Here is a 25,722-nt window from a genome sequence, read left to right on the forward strand (position 1 = left end):
TTGTAAAATTTTATATGGCACAATGGTGAATAAGAGCGCTACAGCTACATAGTGTACGTTTCGCTAATGGGTAAGAATGCCAGAACTACAAAGCCTAGCATAAGACTACAGCAATGTATACTATCAATGTTGCTATTGCCACATGGAGAATTGCTTATTTAATTATCATAATCCTGATCACAATCAGTAATTGGCATAAGTGCAAATACTCAGCAAGTTGCAAAATTCCAAATTTTTGGAACAAAAAAAATGGAGCAATTTTAAACATTAGATTTTTTATTTTTTTTTTAAAGCAGTAAAATAAAATTATATAAATAGGGTATCGTAATCATACTGACTCGAGGAACATAGGTAACAGGGCGAAGGGCGTAAAGACTACCACCCCCAAAAAAACTCTAGCTGGGGTTGTAGCTTATTTTATGGAAAAACTTAACCGTTAAGGGCCAAGCCAATTTTCATTTTTGCACTTTTCAAAAAATTAACACTTAAAGTATTTAAAATTTCTCTTCTGATTCTTAGAATGCTTTTATTTTTTTGGTCTCTGGGGCTATTTGAGGCATAATTTTTTGCGCCATGATCCCTACTTTTTATCAGTACCTAGCTTGCATATATGCAAATTTTTTATCACTGCTTATTCAAATTTTTTCTGGATGCAATGTAGTCAAAATCTACAATTTTGCCCTTTACCGCGCAAGATCAAGAATGTGATAATTTAATAGTTTGAGCAATTTTACATGCGGCGATAGCAAATATGTTTACATTTTTATTTATAAAAGGGGATGGGATTTTTAATTGAGGGTTTTTTTTAATACACACAGTCCCTCTGGGACTCCGCGTCCCCAGTGACAGGTTCCCTTTAAATGGTTAATTAGCTGATGGGCCATGCTGGCTGATAGCAGCTGGGAATGCCATGGTATAGAGAGGGCTTTCTGAGTTTGCAGCATTTACAGTAGCAGTAAAGTGGTTTAGGTTTTAAAAATTTCATCCACATGTTGCTGATAAAATCTGTACAAAAAAAACATATAGAAATCTACCTGCTGTGTAGAACTAAAATCTTCAGCATGCCAAATTGCGTTGCAGATATACTGCATGTTTCCCATTGAAGTCAGTAGAGATGTCAAATTCCAGAATAATTCCAGTTGTGAATTTTGCTCCAGCAACAGTAAATCTACACCTGAGAATTTTTTTGTTCCAACATAGTCGGCAAACTTTCGGTGGTAACAGATATTGTTGGGTCATTTGCAGGGACTGGTGGAGTACATTACAATACTAGTTTATGAAACAATATTAAAATGATCGCTCGGCAGCACATATACTAAAATTGAAACGAAGATTAGCATGGCCCCTGCCCAAGGATGACGCGTAAATTTGTAAAGCTTTCCATATTTTAAAAAATGACTGAATTTAAGAAGTTTTGTAAGGATTTATTTTTCTGTATGAATTTCTATTGTTCAAGACATCGTTCAAAGTTTCTCTTTGAATGATCGCTTTAGTGTTTTTATCTGTATGTGTAAAAGAACCCTAAAAGCTGAGAGCTCAAGAACATAGGCTGGAACAGTCAAAAGATTCCAGTAGAGAAGCTGTTCCCAGAGCACAGTACCCCCTCCCACTGTGTACTGTAGGGGTTAATCTAGCATCCTTTCACTCAGACTGACATCATGCATTTCCTCTTTCCATTAGACAAGGAGTGAGGGAGGAGGGGGTCTCAGGGGATACATAAGGGTCACATCCTCAGTCTCAATGTCCAGGATTAAAAAGCACTTTACCTGGATGAAGAAAATCCAGGATACAGAAACACAACAAATCAAACAATTTAGAGAGGACATTGTGTCAGGCTGGAAACATAGTTTTTCTTTTAAAGCGACTCTGTACCCACAATCTGACCCTCCCAAACCGCTTATACCTTCAGATAGCTGCTTTTAATCTAAGATCTGTCCTGGGGTCTGTTCGGCAGGTGATGCAGTTATTGTCCTTAAAAACAACTTTTAAACTGGCAGCACCGTGCCCAACGGCTGTGGCTTACAATGTGTATGCATTAGGCTGGAACAACCTCTCTGTCCCTCCTCCCCTCATCATTAAGAATGTTCTAGGCAGACTGTCTCCTATTCCCCACCTGTGTCAGCACGGTACATGGGCTGGATCGTTAAGGCACCTGTGAAATGTTTCAGTGGCATTCCTAATGATGAAGAGGGTGTTGAGGAGGGACGGAGGGAGGTGCAAAGTTAAGGCACAGACGTTCTAAGCCATGCCCGTTGAGCACAGGGCTGCAAGTTTTTTTTTTAGGACAATAACTGCATCACCTTACGAACAGACCCCAGGACAGATCTTGGATTAAAAGCAGCTATCTGAAGGTACAAGTGGTTTGGGGGGGGGGGGGGGGGGGTCAGACTGTGGGTACATAGTAGCTTTAAGCTGCCACTGCAGTTTTTGTACCAAGACCAGAAGTGGATTCAAATGGGATGGGAGACTTGTACTTCTCTTTTCTGTTGTATCCTCCCCTGCTTTGGCACAAAACTGCAGTGGCAGCTTTCCAAAAAAAAAACTGCTGTGTATGTTTCAAGCCTCAGGGTCTTACATTCATTAAACAGCAGCAGTGGCCTTTAAAGGACACTGTCACTCCCTTTTTTGCATTGTGACTTGGTGAATTTTGCAGTTTTCATACATTTTATATCATACGTCATGGTGCTTGCTCCAGTAAAGAGTAGCACAATCCACAGATGGTAAAAGAGCACTTTTTACTGCAACAAGCACCATGACGTATACCATAAAATAAGGTATGAAAACTGCAAAATTCACCCTTTACACCTGTGTAGAGAAGTTATAATGCAAAAAGGGAGTGACAGTGTCACTTTAAGTGGGCCCCCAACCCAGCTAGCCCATCCTATTACTTCTCCCCAATACTGAGCCTTCTGCTTCCTCTGGTAGCCTCATAACCAAAAATATTTTTGCCAAAACTAAACAGATAACACCCCAGATGGTTATATCCCCATACAGTAAGTGCCCTCCTTTGTTTCTGTGCACAGTGCTCCAATAGTTGCCCTTTTCATAAAAGCAATGTTTCTTTCCTGCTTATAGTGCCCTCCAGATAGCAAGGCTAGAGGTACAATGTGATTTGAGCTGCATGGCCAAAAACTGCAGTGTTACAATGGCATCACCTGGATGGAGCAGGGACACCCCCCTGGGGTGTCAAAATGAATGCAGTTAATGTCACTGATCACCCTATTCACAGGCTGCATGCACTGGATGAGACTGGTGCCCCGTATTGTAGGAGGGGGACATGAATGGCATAAGCTGTTTCTTTGTAGGATCCTTGAACAGTGTGGCCATACATAGATGAATGGATGAGCTGCTGTCATACGTCAAAGACTTTGCAAATACTACCTCAGGGCCCGTTCACATTACTGCCTGGAAATATTCCAGCTGTTTACCTCATATAATGCATACAGTGGCATGTGTCTACCACTGACATTCATCTATGGTCAGTAAACAGGTGTGCCAATAGCTACTGGCCAGATGGATGCCACAAGGACATTGTCATACACCCAGTTTATAAGTATACACTGCAAAAATAGATGGTGTAATGGGCCAAAATGATGCCCAAGCAGAGCATTCTGGAACTGCTCTCCTATCATCTACTGAACACTGCTGGCTCCACATCAGTCAGTGAAGAGGTAGCCACAGCACTTTTCACCCATTGGGGTGAGGAGGGGGGATCTGTATGGAAAAGCTGGGATGTAACAGCATGCTCACAATGGATGTGCGTCATAGCTGTCTGACCTGCATGTGGGGGAGGGGGCTGCTTTCTGCTTAATGAAATTTCCTCCAACTCATGTCATCGTCTTAATGGCCACCTTTCAATATTAAGGAGAAGGAAGAAGCAGGATGCTGAAGAAGGATGAGATACGTCACCAGCAGAGCCCCAGGAAATCAGCACAAGGATCCAACAGAATAGAGTAGGAATCGGGATGGTGGATATAGTATAGCCAACACCATAGAACCTGTACACCTCAATTCATCTAATGCACCATTATGTAACTAGTATACTTTTCAATAGTTTACTAGTAAATCCATATACAAACACACAACTATATAATAGTATACTCCCATATAATCAGTATACCTCCATATAACCAACAAGCCACTATACAACCAGTATACCACTATAAAAGAAGTACAGTGGTGCCTTGGATTACGAGCATAATTCGTTCCGGGACTGAGCTTGTAATCCAAATCTACTCTTAAACCAAAGCAAATTTTCCCATAAGAAATTATAGAAATGCAGACAATTGGTTCCACCCACCTAAAATAATGATTATTCTGAATAACATGTAAAACTAATGAAACAAACATTCAGAAACAGCAGAATATGTGATGGGAAACACAAGGGCTGACAGAGACTGCAGGGAGTATGAGGGAATGAGATGGGCAGATGTGGGCACAGTATAGCAGCACTCTCTGTCCGGGGAGAGAGGGGTTACATCTATGGAGAGATTACCCCCACAGTCCTGTCCCCTGATGCAAGCCCCAGCCTGAAGTGGATCTGCTATAAATTGGAAGGTGAGAGAGACTTCCTGGGTCAGAGTACAGTGCTGTAGACCTCGCTATACAGACCATGTCCCTCCCCAACTCGCGCTCCCACCCAGTACAGGGAGCTCTTAAACCAAAGCAATGCTCTTAAACCAAGTCATAATTTTGAAGAACTGTGAGCTCTTAAACCAAAACGCTCTTAAACCAAGTTACTCTTAAACCAAGGTACCACTGTACATTGTTATAAACCCTGTAACCTCTATATATAACCAGTGCACCCCCATAAAACTGATACAAGTCTGTATATTATAACAATTCTTATGATTTAATTAGTACACCATCGTATACGCCCCCATACGGCCATAGAAGCAGCGATTACAAACAAGAAAAGGAATTATTTGGAGAATGAGACACAGGGTGACGGGGGCCTCTTCTCTTGTGTGGTCACATTACAAGGGGTAGCTCGTGTCCCCCTCTTACACACAGGCTTCATTATTAACCCTGCACCAGATGGTTTGTGGCTTCAGGGCTGGGCCCTCAATAGGCTTCTGTGTCCTACTGGCACAATGCCCTTTAAAGGGACAGTGGTCTGCTATTGTTAGACTTCCAGGACCTAATGCCTCTATACTGCAGTACATAACATGGTAAACAGTGTACAGTCTGCTGAGACATAGATTCCACACCTGCTCATGATTTAAAAAAAAAAAAGTGTTTAATCCACAAGCGGGCTAAGATGAACATATGTACATCATGGAAAAGCCAGAAGTGATATTCCTGGAATGAAGGAGACATGACATCCCACCACTCCCTACTTACATTTATCATCAATAGGACAGGTGTCAAACCACGGCACTCCAGCTGTTGCAAAACTACAATTCCCATCATGGGTGGACAGCTAAAGCTTTGGAGGACTGCAAGTCTGACACCCCGATCATCGGGATGCAAAAAAAAAAAGTTTTTCTCCATTATGAAATACACCTTAGGGGACTTCACATGTATAATAATAATAAAAAAAAAAAACCAGCTCTGAGATCAAGACAGTAAAGACTCATCATTTGTCTGGTGCCAAAAATATGCGACTCTCTCAGCTCATGTTACATCTATAGAGGATACGGTCATAACACATGGCACACAACTTGCCCTCCATTATGAATTCTGCTGCAGATTTAAGGCTCTTAAGCGATGAGCACCCATAGAAACAGAAACACAGATTATCTGACAGATTATTGAAGCCAAAGCCAGGAATGGATTTGAAAAGTGGAGAAATCTCAATCTTTATGACCTCTTCGGTCCTGGTTTTGGCTTCAATGATGTCAGATAAATCTGTGTGTCTAACAGGGCCCTAACACTCACTAAACTCGCAAAGTCACCAGATTATGCCATGGCCATTGCTTATATCTGTGCAGAATTGCAATAAGCACAGTAGCTGGTACTTTTATGAGATTTTAATACAAGACCTGTGATCCCCAGCATGTATTGGCTGATTACAAGGAGTAATAGGCTGTGTTTAAAAAGTCGTCCTGTGGGTTTTTTCCCCCCAAATTTTTTAATAGTGGCCAGGCTGGACCCAAAACAATACTCGTGTTGACACCTGCTACAAGAGCCCACTCAGCAAATTACTGCACACCAGTTGTGACATGAAAGTGCCAAGCAGCAGGGACCAGGTGTTAATGTAACGGCATCAGTGAGGATAACAGATGAAAACTTTTTTGTTTTGAAAGAAAAAAAAAAAAAAAAACTTAACTTTTGTAGTCCCCTGGTGCCCCCCACTACTCCCGTTTAGCCGGACCTCTTCTCTCTTCTGAGATGAGCATTCAGGAGCAGGACCTGCCTCCACAGCCACTAACTGGCAAAAATGGGATACTGTTGTGGGTAGTGATGGGCTAAGGCAGCAGGTCCTGCTCCTGAGCACTCATTATTCGGAAGTAGGAATAGAAGGGATCATAGCCAAACATGACCTGCGCGGGAGTGGCAGGGGACAAGGCCCACTGCACTTCCCCAGAATCTTTGTACAGGAGCCAGTATACACCAGAGAGGTGCCAAAAGTTTTGATTGATCAAGAGACAAGCACGACAAGATAAGCTGTGCTTCCCCATTGTTAGGGTGCTAACACACATGACCGATGTGCAGCAGATTTTATGGTGCTGATTCACTGCGATACGGTGTGTGTGTGTGAAGCTACCCTTAAAGGGGTTGTTCAGCCACGAGCCCTTTTTGCGGAATGCTGGAGAGGGGATGAGTAAATAAAGTAACATACACTTACCTCCCTACTCCATAGCTCTGGTCCTCGATGTGCTGATGCTTCCAGGTTCAGAGATGTAAGGTAGCAGTCACACTCAGCCATTCAGCAGCTGTAGTGGTGGAGTACAGACATCAGCACCGCAAGTAACTGTTATTTACTTGGTTCTCCACCTTAGTATTTGTTTCTGTTAGCTGAAACCTTTGTTAAGGTATTTTGCGGATACCATGTATTACTTTATTGTAGCCTGTCTTAATTGGCTTGTTGCGTCTGTTTTGAATGTTTAATAAAATACAAATAGAATAGAGGTGCAGTCTTAGCAGGGAGCCTGCAACCAAAACTTTTGACATGTCGCAATTTTTTATGACAGTCCTCCAAAGAGCCCTTCATGCTTTGCTTCACAGGTGGAAAGGTACCTGGTACCAGTATAATTGTGACTGAAGTGTAATTGCCCTCTTACATGGGACAACAAGCTGTAGCAGTTGTCCCATTTCTGCACCAATTTCTGCGCTTATTCCCTGTGCCTTTACAGAGTACCAAAGACTGTGCAGCCCACTCAGTGCATCACCGTTAGGGTCCTTTTACACATACAGATAAATCGCTTAAGCGCTATTTTAGCAGAAAAGCAGCAATGTGTTTTTTTTTTCTTTTAATCGATAGGCATTTAGATGAAAAAATAAATTGCTATGGAAAGTCGTTAATGCGACCGTAATTACGATGGTAAATAGGATCGGAATTGTGTTCGTGTATATATACTGTGAATGATCGTAACTGCATTCGTATCTATATACTTTAAGGGTACAAACCCACACACCGTATATGCAGCGTATTTACTACTGCGATACGCAGCAAATACACAGCAAATATACGCATATATACGCATCAAATCTTCACCATCACATCTGCTGCGTATTTGCTGCATATTTGCTGCGTATATGGTGTGTGTGGGTTTATACCCTAAAAGTGTTTACACTGAAAGACTTGAGGACGATTAACAACGATTTGCCTATGTAAAAGGCCCTTAGGTCGCACATCACCTATTTACACAGAAAGACTGAATGGGCTGAACAGAGGATCCAATCTGTTGACAAACAAGCTTGAGTTTGCTTGATTTTCAGTCCATATAAGAGTCATGATGTAACTGCAGCTCTGGATGTGACTACTATACAAGTCATAAAGAAACAGAAGAATTGTGACTGCAGCTCTTAAGTTTAGTTATGATGTACTCCAGCCCCATACTGCACAGTATATGTATATGTATATGTCACCCATGGCTTTTTTTTTTTTTTTTTGCACCCTCAGGCACATGGTCCACACACAGCCCACAAAAATCTTTTCCCCTATAACATGCATGCATTCAGACAGAAAAGAGCAGGCCAAGGCTGGTGTGCTGAACAGAGGTATTTATAGACTGGACTCCCCTCGTCCAGGGTCTGATCCTTCATGTCCACACAGGCCGGGGAGAAGAGGAGAAACAATAATGAAAAATAAAAAAGGGCCCACCCCACCTGAGAACGGGGAACAATGCGGAGATTCACCGCCCCGACAATAGCTGCTGCCCTCCGAGGCTTCATGCTGCACTAGTGCCACCCGGAGGAGAGCTGCAGCCTAGCCTGTGTCACAGTGCAGCACATCACACCATGTGACCCATGTCTATTTGCTCACCAGGACAGAGGACACTTGCTTTCCTTCACACAGAAAAGTATATTTAGGAACTTGCATCCCAGAATGCATTGCACAGGCAGCAGATCTGAACATACACCAGGACCTGGTCTCCGAGGTAGCTTATAACACGCGCTGTGTCACTGAAGAGCAGGCGAGCGGGCACCACATCATTGAACCCTCCTGTCCCTTACAGAGGGGATCAAGTGATGTCCACAGCTCTTCAAAGGGTTAATGTGCCACACCCTCCCTTGCAGTGACACAGTGGCTATAGTAAGACTGGCAGCGCCTGGGATCTTGGCACTAGAACTAAAAACATCCCTGGATATTGGTCAATTAAAAAAACAAAAAAAAAAACACAAAAACATGAGAGTTGATGATGGATGGTAGGGGAGGGTGTATTGCTGCTTCAGGAGAGGCGGCTCCACCCTGTAACATCACAGGAATGGGGGCAGGGGGGACCCCCATCTCCACTGCTATCTATGCTGGGCCCTTGTTTCATTGCAGAGGCTCAGCTCACCCTGGTTTGACCTGACAACCCTACAAGGAAGCTCTGTCCAGAAGGCAAAGGGTTAAATCAAGGTACACAGAGACTTCCCATCTTCGAACACAACATGGGGCGGGGGAAGGGCGGAGGGTCGGCCCCCAGGTATCACTCATGGCTGGATTTCTGAGGGAGCTCTGACCGATCCATCATCTCAGTAAAATAAGAGAACTGGGTTCTGGTGCTGCTGGGTCATAATGTCCACATCCACTGCAGCCAAAACCAGGAAGTGCTCCAGTACGTAAGCCTGGCTCCGCCCATTAAAACCAGATGACATCAGCAGCAGCATCCTGCAAGGGAAGAAAGGCAGTCAGGAGATCTGGGGCCAAATACTCCGATACAGTACAGCAAAGACACAGACACAATCTATTCCTCATCCAGACCTCCTGACAGACAGCATAAAGTGGTGCCATAACAAAGTGACTTATATAAAAGAACAGATAATTACCCACAAACCCCAGTTCTCATCGTGCTGTGGAGAGGCTGCCAGGGAGCAGGTTACTATCTGTCTGAGCTGCTGCCTGCTCCTTCACCACCGGATCTGAAAAGAAAGAACAGGAGAAGGTCAAACAGGCCGCATACTGGACACACAGAACCCAGACCCTGGACAAACACACAAACATATTTGGAAAGACACCAAACCCCAAACACTCAAGAGGGCTAACACAGGACCTTCGTACCTACGCACAAAACAGAAAGAAGACACAAGACCCTGGGCCTACAGGCAGGACCCTGCACCTAGAATATACACTCACACAGTAGACAAAGATGGGCCATGATACACACCCACACATACTTTGAAGAGATAGAACTCCAAACAGAAGAACCAAAGGCAAACTTAAGACCACAATCCCTCACACAGAGAAAATATAAAAACCACCCAACACATATATATATATAGTGTGTGAATATAAACACCAACACATATATATATATGGATGTGCACACACATACAAGGCAGACTAAGGACCCTGGTCATAGTGTCAGAGTGGTGCCTCCTTCAAGTCACTACTGTGTAGTTCCATTCTTTTGAGACACACACAACAGGCAACAGCAGGACTTACAGAAGTAGGGATGCTCCATGGCCTCACGTGCAGTCAGTCTCTGTTGATGGTCATAGCGCAATAACTTGTCCAGCATGTCCAGAGCCTCTGCACTCACCAGATGCCTGTTCTCACTATGCAGGAAATTCTCCCAACGCTTCCGAGAATGTCTAAGCAGAGACAAGAACAAAAAGTGTATATTACACACACGGCAGTTACCAAAGACACACAATAGGGCACATTATCTATTCTACTCACTGTCCCAGGATGTCATTAAAGTGAGGATCCAGCTCTATGTGGTATTTCTTCAGGTATCCATAGAGGTCATCAGTGCCCAAAACCTTGGCAATTCGCACCAGCTGCAGAAATAAACCAAATATCATAATCTGCTGCTCCATGTCCTGCTGTTCAGCCCATACACAGACGTAATGATTCTTATTCTCATACACTGTCAAGCTTTAGTATACAGGGGAGCTTGTAGCCCCAGCTACCTGCTTCCCATCTGTCAGCTCTATATGTATTAATGTTACCACTAGACTGTGCATACCTGGTCATAATTGTCCTGACCGTGGAAAAATGGTTCCTTACGGAAGATCATACTGGCCAGCATACACCCAAGGCTCCACATGTCAAGGCTGTAGTCATACATCTGTGGAACACAGCAAGTGTCATCTACTTAACCTCTTAGCATTATACCAGCAGACAGAAGCTGAAGCTTCATTACCTGATAATCGACCAATAGCTCCGGACCCTTGAAATATCGAGAAGCGACGCGCACATTATATTCCTGTGCTGGGTGATAAAACTCAGCCAATCCCCAGTCTATAAGCCGAAGCTGTAAAACATGAAAGAGTTAACATCATACGGAAGTGAGATGTCAAGCTGTACATGATGAAAAGTCACACCATTGTATATATGTGAAGTGACTAGATGCAGTTTGGTCATATGCAGGGCAAGGGTAAGGCAGGGTAGACACCCATCTAGGGTGCCACTTAACCGGCCTGGGGGATATAATTGCTGCCGTGAACCCTGGGCACTTGCCCTGGATCCTGAGAGATTGCAAGAGCCACTTTCAGGTAAAAAACAGGGAGGGGAGGAAACACTGTTTCCTCCCCCTTTCACTTACCTGGTGGGCTGCCCTGGGCAGCCTAAAAGGGACACCTAGCTACCAAGAGAGGCATTTGTACAACATGGGGCACTTTGGATGGGGAGAAGATGAAGATGATGTTGGAAAAAGTGCGAGACAGGTTCTGAGGATAAGAGTTGTGGATGAGAAAAGTTGTCATGGCTGGATGGAGAAGAAAGTATATATTGTCACTGTATGGAGAGATCTTGGTCTGTGTAGGGTTTTAGTTCAGTAACAGAATGGAGATAATAATTTCCCCTATAGTGTCAAAATATTAACATGGGATTTTTCAGTAAATAGTCTATTTCTGCTATGGCAGTAACAGACTAGACTTACCACTAATAGTAATTTGCACGTTCAATAGACCAGTCTATTTTCTGTGGTGGTGATTTGTCTCAATGGACCAGCTGGCCGATCAGGCCGACGACTAAAGCTCACAGTGGCTGGGTTTTCCCACAGCAATAAATCACAGCTTAGGTTTAATATCTCAATGAGCTGTAGTAAAATTAAACCAGAGCTGTGATTGGTGCTGTGGGAAGTATCACACAATGTGAGTTTTAGGCAACTTAAAAAATGACTAATTTTGGGAAAATTACAGGGGTTATCTGGTTTAAAAAAAAAAATAAATAAGGCTATATCAATTACCCTTCCTATGACTACCCTATGTCTAGTAGACATATAAAACATGACCTGTGCTGACTCCCTGCTTTTTGTGCCTACTCACCTGCTCTAAAGCAGTTTTTTCCTATGATCAGCTCCCCCTCCCCTCAGAGACAGAGGTCACGTGATCTCTGTCTATGTGGCCAGGTTAGATATGACTTGCTAACCTGGCCCCCAGGAGACATCACAGGCATCATGTGATCTTTATCGTCCGCTGCTGTCTAGCTCAGCTTTTAGAAGACCCGAAGGGGGCAGGACAGAACAGTGGGCTCCCTGCTCAATTGTGCTGATTAAGCTTCTAGTAGCACTACACAGATGTTCTAACAGGTTCCCCTACCATAAAAGCTGTTTGGTCCTCAGCAAAGGGAGGGAGACAGACATGCACGTGGCAGTGGGGTAATAATGCGTGGGTTAGTGCACTGCATATGGGGCATTATTACTGTGGAGAGCACAGCAGATGGCATTAATACTATGAGAGGCACAGCAGTTAGAGGCATTATTACTATGAAGGGCAGAGAATTGGAGGCATTATTACTATGAAGGGCACAGCAAGGGGGATGTTATTACTATGAAGGGCACAGAAAGAGGGGCATCATTACTATATGGAGGGCACAGAAGTGGGCATTGTTACTATTTGGAGGACACAGAAGTGAGTATTATTACTATATGGGAGCACAGTAGGGAGCATTATTACTATATGGAAAGCACAGTGGTGGGCATTATTACTACAGTGGTCCCTCAACTTACAATGGCCTCAGGATACAATATTTTCAACATACAATGTTCCGTACAATGTACAGTGGGATACTACATGTGCTGTTCTGCTCTTTACCTCTGTTAGGATGAGCTGCTCCTTTGGGCACCAGGTTAGGGAGGCTTTATTTTATTTTTCTGGGACCCTGTGCAATCCGTACAGGACCCTGAAACCATTCCAGCCTTCTACATAGAAAGTGATTAACAGCTTCCAGTAGCTCTTTCTGACTGTTGTATGTAAATACTTGCTTTATCTATACGAGTTATCGGATTATTTTTCTTTAAATCTTAACATTTTTCTTATTTTGGGATGATATTTTGGGGGCTTCAGAATCAATTACCAGTTTTCCATAGAGTTATGGTTCTATGGTTTCAACATACAATAGTTGTCCTGAAACCAATTAATATTGTATGTTGAGGGACCAGGACCATTGTATATGGGAGCATAGCATGGGAGCATTATTACTAAATGGAAAGCACAGTGGTGGGCATTATTACTATATGAGAGCATAGAAGGAAGCATTATTACTGTTACTGTTTGGAAGCCTATAGGAGGGAAAAAGGAAGGAAATTGCTGGAAAAGTGTGGAGCCTAATATGTTTGTCAGCCCCTATAGCTTGAAGAAAATGCCATGGAGATCTGGGCCGGAGGGAGATGAAAAGGGAAAATGAACGTCTCAGATCAAAGACTACATTGCCCGAGTCACTAAATGTTATTTTTGTATTGTTTTCAAAAGTTATTTGATAGGGGTGCTCCGAAAAAAATTGGGAAACACCGCTGTAAACACTACATACACATATATTGAATACTTTATTTACATCATACAACACACATACTGTATATATTAGTCACACTTTACACAGATATATACACTTATGCACATGACATATTTACATCCATGATCCAGACTAACACACAGAAACATGCACATTACATGTACATGCCTAAGAGCGCGCGTGCACACACACACACACTTACTTTGAATGTAGCCTTCAGCTCCCCGAGTAAGGTGTTAAGTGGGGATGCTGTGCTGTGTATCCCAACTTAAAGGGGTTATCCAGCGCTACAAAACATGGCCACTTTCCCCCCTCTCTTGTCTCCAGGTCAGGTGTGGTTTTCAATTAAGCTCCATTTACTTCAATTGAACAGAGTTTGAAACCCCACCAAAACTGGAGACAAAAGAGGGGAAAAAGTGGCCATGTTTTTGTAGAGCTGGATAACTCCTTTAACCCCTTGTTAGTGTAGGCGCACTGCGCTTAGCTTAGCAAGTGGGGGCCAAAACTATGCAGCAATGTCCACACATCACAACTTAGTGTCTAATCCCAAAAAAGTTAAGTAGCAATGCTCAGCAGGGGTGCTCGGTCAAAAATGTTTTCCTTTTAAATTAACTGGTGTCAGAAGTAAATTACAAATCTATATTACTATCTATTTAAAAATCTGCTACTTATCGGCTGTATGTCCTGCAGGAAATGGTGTATTCTTTTCAGCCTGACACAGTGCTCCCAGCTGCCACCTCTGTCTGTGACAGGAACTGTCCAGAGAAGTAGCAAATCCCCACAGAAAACTACTCTGGACAGTCCTTGTCACAGGCACAGGAGGCATCAGAGACCAGTGTGTCAGAATGGAGAGAATATACCACTTCCTGCAGGACATACAGCTGATAAGTCCCGGAAAACTTATGATTTTTAAACAGAAATAATTTACAAATCTGTTTAACTTTCTGACACCAGTTGATTTGAAAAATGAAATGTTTGCTGGAGTACTCTTTAAAACCTTTCTTGGCAAGATGGACTTGAGGCAAATGCCTCCTGGTCAGCCGGCACCCAGGCATGTCAAAGAGCCCGCTAAAGAGCAGAAGCTTTCTGCTCTTGGCAGGTAACCGCGTACAGAGCAGAGAATCCCATCATTATGATGGGATTCCCTGCTCCTGTAAAGAGCTGTGCGCAATGTACAGGCTAGGAGGTAAATGGCAATGTAATAGCTTTGTGCCCGACCCATGGAGCAAACTGGGTTCACATTAGGTGGTGAAATACAGCAACTCTAGCGTGAAGTTGGTTTATGAAAGCCCAGCAACTACTTAGAAAAGTCGCAGTTCATAAATCATGCCTACTATCGGAGTAAGCATGATCGGCCCATGTTCATGAAAAGTTTCAAAATGTTGTGCAGCTACGCAGTTGCGCAAAAGGTTTGCGATTTTTCAACTCTCTAAATGAGATGAATCTCCCTCTATGTTGTTATACTATGTGGTCATGCTATGACAATACTATTTGTTTCTTGCATACTAATATTGGTAACATTTTTGATATACTGTTTTTTGTTCAGTAAGTATTATGGTACTACTTAGGCATTGTGTGGCAGTCATGGCACGGCTGGATTATGTGCTTGTATACTGGTAATGTTGTTCTCAGTACAGTGGATTTGATCAGTAACAGCATGATTGTAATATATATGGTAATAATGTGTGTCCCTTATACACTGGTGTTAAGTAGCTACATGCCTATAATTTAGAGGCATACAGAATTATCACATAGGAAATCTTCTTTACAGCCAAGTTCTCTTTGAGATTTGGGCGTATGTTTTTTTGGGCGGTCGGAGGGCGTTTGCCTTATCTGCTTAGGGCATCAAAATAACTTGTCCTGGACATGGACCCTTGGATTTCATTCCATATTATCTGCTGTGGTTTACCATAGTAATATAGCAAAACTGCAGTAAATGCTATCCTAATGCAGTGAGACTTTTAGGAGTGCAGCAAGAGTATATTTTAAGATGCAAAGCCATCAGGAGGTTGGCACAATTTATTGCAGGCCGAGATCTCCATAATTCACTGCTCACCTGTGAAGTTTTGGCAACCACCACTTATTTGTCATGTGCAATATAGCACAGACTGGACATAAGCAGCTTTATGGCAGACTCCCCCCTCCTCCCCTTGCAGTTTCAATGCAGCTATAATTGGTAGATGATAATGGTGCAAGCTCAACAATGGTCAAGGGACCCTACCTTCTTCTGCTGGTGATCGATCATGACGTTGTGTGGCTTCACATCTCGGTGCATCACACCCTGACTGTGGCAGTAATCCAGAGCCTGTAAGAGCAAGGTGCACTCATGACACACTGTCGACAAGACACCGACAATTCTCTGCTGTGGAGTGTGGGTCTATCACTACAAGATAGCACCCATGTGCAGTCATCAGTACTAGGCAGACTTTGGCGCACACATACCTTTAGCAGCTCATACATGTAATAACGGATATCATAATCTGTCAGGATCTGGTACAGCTGCTGCAAAAACAAAGGGGAATAGTAAGATAGTTAACTGTATTATGTACCTCTGTACTGTATGCATAGAAAAAAAGCGCTGCGGAATCTATGCGAAATATATTATTTATTACTTTTCACCCCTCCATGCAGTCACCAGTAGTTACCTTGAAGTCTGTATTATTAATGTATTCAAACACCAGAGCTGGAGTCTTGGACTATGGAAGAAAGATGGAGACAATAACCCCAATATTCCTTCTTAAGGAGATACAGTACAGCTGACAGTGCGAGACATTTCCCTTCAATTAGACAAGGATTCAAATACTCACCACAGGATCTTTTATGGTGTCCAGCAGTCGGATAATGTTGGTGCCCCCACGGAGGTTCTCCAAGATTTTTACCTCTCTCTTTATTTTCTTCTTTTTCACAGGCTGCAAAATCCCAGTAGATTAAATAAATAATAGGAAGGCAAAGGCTTGTAGGAAGAGAGTAGCGGGTGAACGGCACATGATAAAGAGGGTAAATGAAAAGCACAAACCTTCAGGATTTTCACCACCACCCTCTCATTATTGGTGATGTTTATCGCTTCAAACACCTCACTGTACTTGCCACGACCAAGCTTCCTCACCAGCTGGTAATCCTCCTGGTTCCTGTTCCAAATACACAACAAAGGAGATCAGGATGTCCTCTACTCTGTATATCCCCCAGGACTCATGAGCAGTGTGTGACAACCTCCCTTTGCTCCAGACAGCTGACCATTGTGTCCCCCATTACAAAGCTGGCCAGTAAGTGCCACCCCCCTTTCAGATAGCTTAAGTTTGTGAGCCACAACCGCTTCCAGACAGTGTACCTTATCACAATTTGGTGTGTACTGTATAGGTTGCATGAACTTGAAAATAAAAACTTTTTTTTTTTTAACATACTCTAAAGTGTGACTGACCACTCTATTGTGTATGTAAAAAACTGAAGATACTGTAATGGAAACAGTAAAAAACAGGGACAAAACAACAACACTGTTTGAACCCAGCCATACCAGGGTGTGGGCACCCCTCCAGACAGATTCAAACATAAGGTCCATTCACATGAACATAATCTGCAGATTTGGTGCTGTTTTCTATCATTTAGTTACAGTGATATCTGCAGCTTCAAATCTGCAACATAAAAGCGTTCCTGTTCTGTCGGCTTCCACTGACGTCCCATCAGCTCTGTAATAGACTGAGTGGGGAGCGCGACATCAGCAGAAGCCGACAAAAGAGGACCCCAGCCAGGACCGGAAGATTGCAGAATAGGGAAAGCGAGGAGGCATAAGGGCCGTATTACACAACTCAATATTCTATGTAAGGGTATGTCCAACCTACAGGACCCCAGCGGGTCACCCGATGCAAACTCCGCAGCTCGCCCCTGCGCACATCTCAGATGGTCCTTTAGGCTTCATTATATGGTATGCCAGATTCTTCCGTCCGCCTGAAGAATGAACCCACTCATTCTTCGGGCGGACGGTGGAATCTGCCAAACCATAAAACAAGGCGAGCTGCGGGATTCGTGGTGGGTGATCTGTCAGGATTCCATAGTGTGGACATTCCCTAAGTGAGTGCTGATCTGCCAGATCAGAGCTCACTTACAGAGCTTATTACATGGATCATGCAGCAAGGGCTGTATATATTGTTAGCGATGTCCATGCAGCCCTTGCTGCATATATAGAAAATAATAAAGCAATACTTTACCTCTCCACACCTCACCCTGCAGCCGCTGATGGCTCCTGAGACATCTCTGAAATGACAAGCTGCGCAGCCAAACACTGCGTGAGATGGAAAAGAGCAGAGGCCAGTGATTGGCTGAGTGGCCTGTCACTGCAGAGATTTCAGAAGCTTCAGCAGTGGCTGCGGTGAGAAGGGAGAAGCCAGGAGGACACCAGGGAGCGCAAAGAGGTTAAGTACAGCTTTATTATTTTATCTACACAGTGCAATGTGCTGTCAGCAGCTGATAATTTTTAAAGACAACATTCAGCAATGATCGGGTCCTTTGCTGATCTCTGTCACCGGCCGATTTATGCCCTAATCAACCAGACTGGGCAGGTTAGTATCGCTGGTTTATTTTGTTATGCCAGGGGGAGGCTGTAGGCCAAGCTTAAAGGGGTTTCGATTGTCCCTGTGTAAGCTCAGTGGAAGACACAGTGATGCCAAGCGGATTCAGCTCTGCAGCACTGCTCGTCCACACTGAACCAGGAAGCGAGCGGGGACACAGCGACACCAATTTAAATAATCAGCAGATGAGAACCCCTCTTCAAGTTTTTCTTTGGACAACCTCTTTACCTCTAATAATATTAATTAAACCCTACAATACTAAAAATGTGAACCAGCCAGATCAAATAGGAGCTATATATAGGTAAAACCTCAGAAGAAATAGAATGGCTGCGGCACTCGCTTCCAATCTAACTAAGTTTATTCCAGCAACTAGTCACAGATGTATTTGTGACCAGTTGAAGGAATAAACTTTGTCGGATTGGAGGCAAGTGCAACAGCCATTCTTTGAAGTTTTAGGCCTCGTGCACACAGAGCAAGAGCGGCAGAATGCCACAAGCCTCCCTGTCATAATGGGCAAGTTATGAAATTCGGCCGCTCTTGCTCTGTGTGCACCGGGCCTAACTTGCTGAATTTGTGGGCGCAGAGCACGCCTTATTACAAGATTTCCGGCTGCAGGCTTTTAAGGCAGATAGTGCCCAGGTGAATATCTACACTGCATATGCTACATATAGGTAGGAGCTACTGCCCTTAACACACCACTCAGAGCAAGGGACCTCAGACCTTGTTCCTGTGACCTGTCCTACCCTTGTTCCTCACTAAAGATTCTGGCATTCCCAATTGAATCGTGTCTAGGTATAGTATACTAGGGTATAACAGGGCTGTACACACAGGGGTAGCTTTTTAAGTGAGAAGACAGTCCCTGTGAGAGAGGGGTAGTGCCCTGCTGGTTAGAAAAGTGTGCCATTAGGGAAAGGCCTGTCACTGGCTTACTGTGGGGAGTGTGGTCATTCTCCTTGCTACTCTGGCCAAAAAAAACGACCAGAGCCATCATTTGCTGGAATTCTCTACAAGTGACACCATACTGATTGTCTTGTACCCTACAGACATGGTTATTTTACACCCCCGACAAATACACACAGGGACAGCTAACCAGTATGTGCACACCCCCCCCAACCCAAACAGCTGACCAATATGTGTTTCCCCCCCTGCCATGCAGACAGCTAACCGGTATGTGCACCCCCATGCAGACAGCTAACCGGTATGTGCACCCCCATGCAGACAGCTAACCGGTATGTGCACCCCCATGCAGACAGCTAACCGGTATGTGCACCCCATTCCAGACAGCTAACCAGTATGTGCACCCCATTCCAGACAGCTAACCTGTATTTTCAACCCCCAGTCGAGACACCTGCCAAGTACATGGCCTCCCTCCAATCCGCATAGGTGACAAGTATATGCACCCCCCCATCCAGACAGATAACCAGTATGTGCAACCCCCCCATCCAGACAGCTAACAGTATGTACAACACCCCCCCCCCCCCCCCCCCCCTCTCCTGGCAGACAGCTGACCAGTATGTGCAAAAAATAAAAAACACCCCTGTGCAGAGAGCTGACCAGTATATGCAACCCCCAATCCAGACAGCTGACTAGTACGTGCACCTCCCAATCCAGACAGCTGACCAGTATGTGTAGCCCCATCCAGACAGCTAACAAGTATGAGCACCTCCCAATCCTGACAGCTGACCAGTATGTGCAACTCTTCCCCATCCAGACAGCTGACCAGTATGTGCAACTCTTCCCCATCCAGACAGCTGACCAGTATGTGCAACTCTTCCCCATCCAGACAGCTGACCAGTATGTGCAACTCTTCCCCATCCAGACAGCTAACCAGTATGTGCATCCCCATCCAGACAGCTAACCAGTATGTGCATCCCCATCCAGACCGCTAACCAGTATGTGCATCCCCATCCAGACCGCTAACCAGTATGTGCATCCCCATCCAGACAGCTAACCAGTATGTGCATCCCCATCCAGACAGCTGACCAGTATGTGCATCCCCATCCAGACAGCTAACCAGTATGTGCATCCCCATCCAGACAGCTAACCGGTATGTGCACCCCCATCCAGACCGCTAACCGGTATGTGCACCCCCATCCAGACCGCTAACCGGTATGTGCACCCCCATCGAGACAGCTAACCAGTATGTGCACCCCCATGCAGACAGCTAACCAGTATGTGCACCCCCATCCAGGGAGCTAACCAGTATGTACACCCCCATCCAGGGAGCTAACCAGTATGTACACCCCCATCCAGACAGCTAACCAGTATGTGCACCCCCATCCAGACAGCTAACCAGTATGTGCACCCCATTCCAGACAGCTAACCTGTATTTGCAACCCCCAATCGAGACACCTGCCAAGTATGTGGCCTCCCTCCAATCCGCATAGGTGACAAGTATATGCACCCCCCCATCCAGACAGATAACCAGTATGTGCAACCCCCCCATCCAGACAGCTAACAGTATGTACAACACCCCCCCCCTCTCCTGGCAGACAGCTGACCAGTATGTGCAACACCCCCCTCCCGTGCAGACAGCTGACCAGCATATGAAACCCCCAAACCAGACAGCTGTACAGTATGTGCATCTCCCAATCCACACAGATAACCCGCATGTGAACCCCCCCCCATGTAGAGAGATGACCAGTATGTGCAAACCCCCCACCCCCCCCCCCCCCGTGCAGACTAGTACGTGCACCTCCCAATCCAGACAGCTGACCAGTATGTGCACCTCCCAATCCTGACAGCTGACCAGTATGTGCACCCCCCAATCCTGACAGCTGACCAGTATGTGCACCCCGCAATCCAGACAGCTAACAAATATGAGCACCGCCCAATCCTGACAGATTAACAGTCTATGTGCAACCCCCCCCCAATCCAGACAGCTAACAAGTATGTGCAACCCTACCTAACCCAGACAGCTGACCAGTATGTGCAATCCCATCCAGAAAGCTAACAAGTATGTGCACCCCACAATGCAGACAGCTGACCAGTATGTGCACCCCCCCCCAATCCTGACAGCTGACCAGTGTGTGGCCCTTCTCCAACCCGCATAGATAACAAGTATATCCCCCCCCATATCCAGACAGTATGTGCAACCCCCCCATTCTGACAGCTGACCAGTATGTGCACCCCCCATTCTGACAGCTGACCAGTATGTGCACCCCCCAATCCAGACAGCTGACCAGTATGTGCACCCCGCAATCCAGACAGCTAACAAATATGAGCACCGCCCAATCCTGACAGATTAACAGTGTATGTGCAACCCCCCCATCCAGACAGCTAACAAGTATGTGCAACCCTTCCTAACCCAGACAGCTGACCAGTATGTGCAATCCCATCCAGAAAGCTAACAAGTATGTGCACCCCACAATGCAGACAGCTGACCAGTATGTGCACCCCCCCCCCAATCCTGACAGCTGACCAGTGTGTGGCCCTTCTCCAACCCGCATAGATAACAAGTATATCCCCCCCCCCCATATCCAGACAGTATGTGCAACCCCCCCAATCCAGACAGCTGACCAGTATGTGCACCCCCCAATCCTGACAGGTGACCAGTATGTGCACCCCGCAATCCAGACAGCTAACAAATATGAGCACCGCCCAATCCTGACAGATTAACAGTGTATGTGCAACCCCCCCCCAATCCAGACAGCTAACAAGTATGTGCAACCCTTCCTAACCCAGACAGCTGACCAGTATGTGCAATCCCATCCAGAAAGCTAACAAGTATGTGCACCCCACAATGCAGACAGCTGACCAGTATGTGCACCCCCCCCCCCAATCCTGACAGCTGACCAGTGTGTGGCCCTTCTCCAACCCGCATAGATAACAAGTATATCCCCCCCCCATATCCAGACAGTATGTGCAACCCCCCCAATCCAGACAGCTGACCAGTATGTGCACCCCCCCCAATCCAGACAGCTGACCAGTATGTGCACCCCCCCCCAATCCAGACAGCTGACCAGTATGTGCACCCCCCCCCAATCCAGACAGCTGACCAGTATGTGCACCCCCCCCCCATCCAGACAGCTGACCAGTATGTGCACCCCCCCCAATCCAGACAGCTGACCAGTATGTGCACCCCCCCCCCAATCCAGACAGCTGACCAGTATGTGCACCCCCCCCAATCCAGACAGCTGACCAGTATGTGCACCCCCCCCCCCAATCCAGACAGCTGACCAGTATGTGCACCCCCCCAATCCAGACAGCTGACCAGTATGTGCACCCCCCAATCCAGACAGCTGACCAGTATGTGCACCCCCCAATCCAGACAGCTGACCAGTATGTGCACCCCCCAATCCAGACAGCTGACCAGTATGTGCACCCCCCAATCCAGACAGCTGACCAGTATGTGCACCCCCCAATCCAGACAGCTGACCAGTATGTGCACCCCCCAATCCCCGACAGCTGACCAGTATGTGCACCCCCCAATCCCCGACAGCTGACCAGTATGTGTACCCCTCCCCCAATCCCCGACAGCTGACCCATATGTACGCATCTCTCTGGGCAGATTACCAGTCTGCACAGCTGACAAGTGTGAGAGGACAATACTCGCCCTGCTCGCTCCCCCTCCCCTCCCTGACAGCTGACCAGTTTGCCCCCATTTCCCCCAGTTCTGGAAAGAAAGGGGTTAAACATAACTCGGTTCGGTCATTGTCAGCATCACATCCCCCCACGAGCGTCTCTCACCAGCACACACGGCGCCCCCCGCACCCCTCTACCCCCACACTGCGCCTGCCTCCTCTGCCCCCCGCATCATCCGCCCCCTCCCCCATCGTCCGCTTTGGTTACCCCCAGTTTGGGACGTGCGCCTCGTAGTCCCAGTATTCGCGGCTCCTCAGGCTGTTCACGTCGGCATAAACGCGGGCTCTGCTCCCAGCCTGCGGACCCGGCATAGCTGCTGGGGGTCTGGAGGTCAGGCCCCGCGGCCCCGGGCTAGGGAGGCGGCGGGAGGCCGCTCGCAGGAGGAGAGGGGCGGCCGCACACAGCACAGCCAGGCCGGGCCGGGATCAGGGGCTTCCGGGACTGACGGGGAGGAGTGACCGGGCGGCACCTACAAATCATAGCGACATCTAGTGGTCGGAGGGAGGCAGCGCCGATCATACCCTACAGGCGGCTTCCCGACACTACAGCGAGGCCACACTGCGGGCATCACTGTCCGCCACACTGCACCGCGGGTACCTCATCTCCTATAACGTACACTGCACCACACACAGCAGCTCTGCCTGTCCTTAGGGTAGAGACTAGAATGTATCCTCTCCTTTGAGGCTCTCACTGCAGGGGATACATTATAGCATGTTCAGTACTGAAATGGATAGAATGTATCCTCTGAGTTTATCCTCTCCTCCGAGTCTCTCACTATAGGGTATACATTATAGCATGTACAGTATTGAAATATTTAGAATGTATACTCTCCTCTGAGGGTATACATTCTAGCATGTGTAGTATTGAAATGTCTAGAATATATACCCTCTTAGTACTCAACATGCTAGAATAAATCCCCTATAGTGACTCAGAGGAGAGGATACATTCTAGCCATTTCAGTACTGAACATGCTAAATATATCCTCTGCAGTTAGAAACTCAAAGGAGAGGATACACTCAGAGGAGAGGATACATTCTAGCCATTTCAGTACTGAACATGCTAAATATATCCTCTGCAGTTGGAAACTCAAAGGAGAGGATATACTCAGAGGAGAGGATACATTCTAGCCATTTCAGTACTGAACATGCTAAATATATCCTCTGCAGTTGGAAACTCAAAGGAGAGGATATACTCAGAGGAGAGGATACATTCTAGCCATTTCAGTACTGAAGATGCTAGAATGAATCCTTGCAGTGAGAAACTCAAAGGAGAGGATATACTCAGAGGAGAGGATACATTCTAGACATTTCAGTACTAAACATGCTAAATATATCCTCTGCAGTTAGAAACTCAAAGGAGAGGATACACTCAGAGGAGAGGATACATTCTAGCCATTTCAGTACTGAACATGCTAGAATGTATCCCCTGCAGTGAGAGACTCATAGGAGAGGATACATTTTAGCCATTTCACTACTGAGCATGCTAAATGTATCCCCTACAGTGAGAGACTCAGAGGAGGAGATACATTCTAGCCATTTCAGTACTGAAGATGCTAGAATGTATCCTTGCAGTGAGAAACTCAGAGGAGAGGATATACTGCTTAGGGGCCAACTACAAGAGCTACTTGACCAAAAATACGCCCGGTTCCGGGAAAGGACCAAGCGGTTTTTCTACGAATTTTCTAACAAATGCGGTGCCTCATTAGCAATATTCCTGCACCCTCGGATGTCCCAAACCTTTGTTCCCTCGATTACCTCAGCCCTTCGGGGGCAGTGCCACACACCGTCGGATATTACGGACGCCTTTAGAGATTATTACCATGCTCTCTACAACCTCAAGGGCCCATTGGCAGACATGGCTCCCGACCTTTTCAACGCGAAGGTTGAGCGCTACATCCTGGAGACGGCACTTCCGCCGCTCCCTGCAGATGTGGCCTCGGACTTGGACGCTCCGTTTACTGATGGTGAACTGGCCTCGGTTATTAAGGACACCCCGAGTGGCAAGAGCCCGGGCCCAGACGGGTATACGGCCCAGTTCTACAAACTCTTTTCTCCCCAGTTGACTCCCTTCCTGACGCGGGTCTTCAACGCGGCCTCCTCTTCGTGTCCGTTCTCTCCACAGTCCCTCATGGCCACGATTGTGGTGATCCCCAAGCCGGGAAAGGACCCATCTGCATGTGCGAATTATCGCCCTATATCGCTCATCAACACAGACATCAAATTTTTCTCCAAACTTTTAGCCAATAGATTGGGTCCCTCCCTGCCGGGGATCATCCACACGGATCAGGTGGGCTTCGTCCCCCAGAGAGAAGCTAGGGACAACCTGAACAAAACCCTGCTTTTGATCTCTCATGCGAGGAGGTCCGGTGCGCCCACATGTCTGATATCAGTTGATGCTGAAAAAGCGTTCGATCGGGTGCACTGGACCTTCTTGCATTCCACCCTGCGGCAGATTGGACTGGGAGATGGGATGCGTGAGAGGATCGCGGCCCTTTATGACAGCCCTACGGCTAGGTTGCGAGTCAATGGGGTCCTTTCCTCACCTTTACCCGTGACTAATGGTACACGCCAGGGGTGTCCGCTGTCACCGATACTGTTCGCCCTTGTAATGGAGCACCTAGCGGTAGCTCTTCGCGCTTCTCCTGACATATCGGGCCTTAAGCTCGGACGCTCTCACTATAAGATCGCACTTTATGCGGATGATCTGCTGCTCTACGTCACCAACCCTATGGTCTCTTTCCCCGTGATCCTTAGCGAGTTTGAGCGATATGGCCAAGTGAGCAATTTTAAGGCTAACTATAGCAAGACCGAGGTACTAAATATATCTCTCCCGCCTAGCTTGGTTTCCTAATTAAAAGCCTCTTTCACCTTTCGGTGGCAAACCCCAGCCATCAAATACCTGGGGGTTTGGATTACAGCCGAGCTACCCACTCTGTTCTCCTTGAACTACACCACCTTACTTGCCCGTACAAAATCGGACCTCAATGCGTATAACAGACCACTCCTTTCCTGGTTCGGCAGGATACATGCCATTAAAATGGACATTCTGCCCCGGTTCCTGTACTTATTCCAGGCACTGCCCATACCCGTGTCGGCCTCGTTCTTCAAGGAGCTCCAGTCCTTATTGAGGAAATTTGTGTGGGGACCGATAAGGCCTCGGCTTAAGTTTAAAACGCTCACCAGACCAAAACTGAATGGAGGCGCTGGCCTCCCTGACTTCTCCCTGTACTACAAGGCCGCGGTCCTC

At 46.2% G+C, this 25,722-nt stretch overlaps 1 protein-coding gene and 1 pseudogene across 1 annotated transcript; one reads left to right on the forward strand and one right to left on the reverse strand.

Moving 5' to 3' along the window:
• The first annotated feature begins 1,292 nt into the window (after positions 1–1,292).
• LOC138790408 (U6 spliceosomal RNA) lies at positions 1,293–1,390 on the forward strand (annotated as a pseudogene).
• Positions 1,391–8,149: 6,759 nt separating this feature from the next.
• CSNK2A2 (casein kinase 2 alpha 2) lies at positions 8,150–22,926 on the reverse strand. Its single transcript, XM_069966397.1, has 12 exons — positions 22,684–22,926; positions 16,347–16,458; positions 16,138–16,239; positions 15,976–16,026; positions 15,773–15,832; positions 15,552–15,635; positions 10,740–10,850; positions 10,563–10,664; positions 10,274–10,374; positions 10,037–10,185; positions 9,421–9,513; positions 8,150–9,262 (listed from the first exon to the last, which is right to left on the reverse strand). Exons 1-11 carry the CDS (start codon positions 22,785–22,787, stop codon positions 9,437–9,439), a joined length of 1,053 nt encoding a protein of 350 aa, XP_069822498.1. The 5' UTR covers positions 22,788–22,926; the 3' UTR covers positions 8,150–9,262; positions 9,421–9,436.
• Between the last annotated feature and the right edge of the window lie 2,796 nt (positions 22,927–25,722).

The sequence above is a fragment of the Dendropsophus ebraccatus genome, chromosome 4 (genome assembly GCF_027789765.1).
Source record: "Dendropsophus ebraccatus isolate aDenEbr1 chromosome 4, aDenEbr1.pat, whole genome shotgun sequence".
Classification (NCBI taxonomy): Eukaryota; Metazoa; Chordata; class Amphibia; order Anura; family Hylidae; genus Dendropsophus; species Dendropsophus ebraccatus.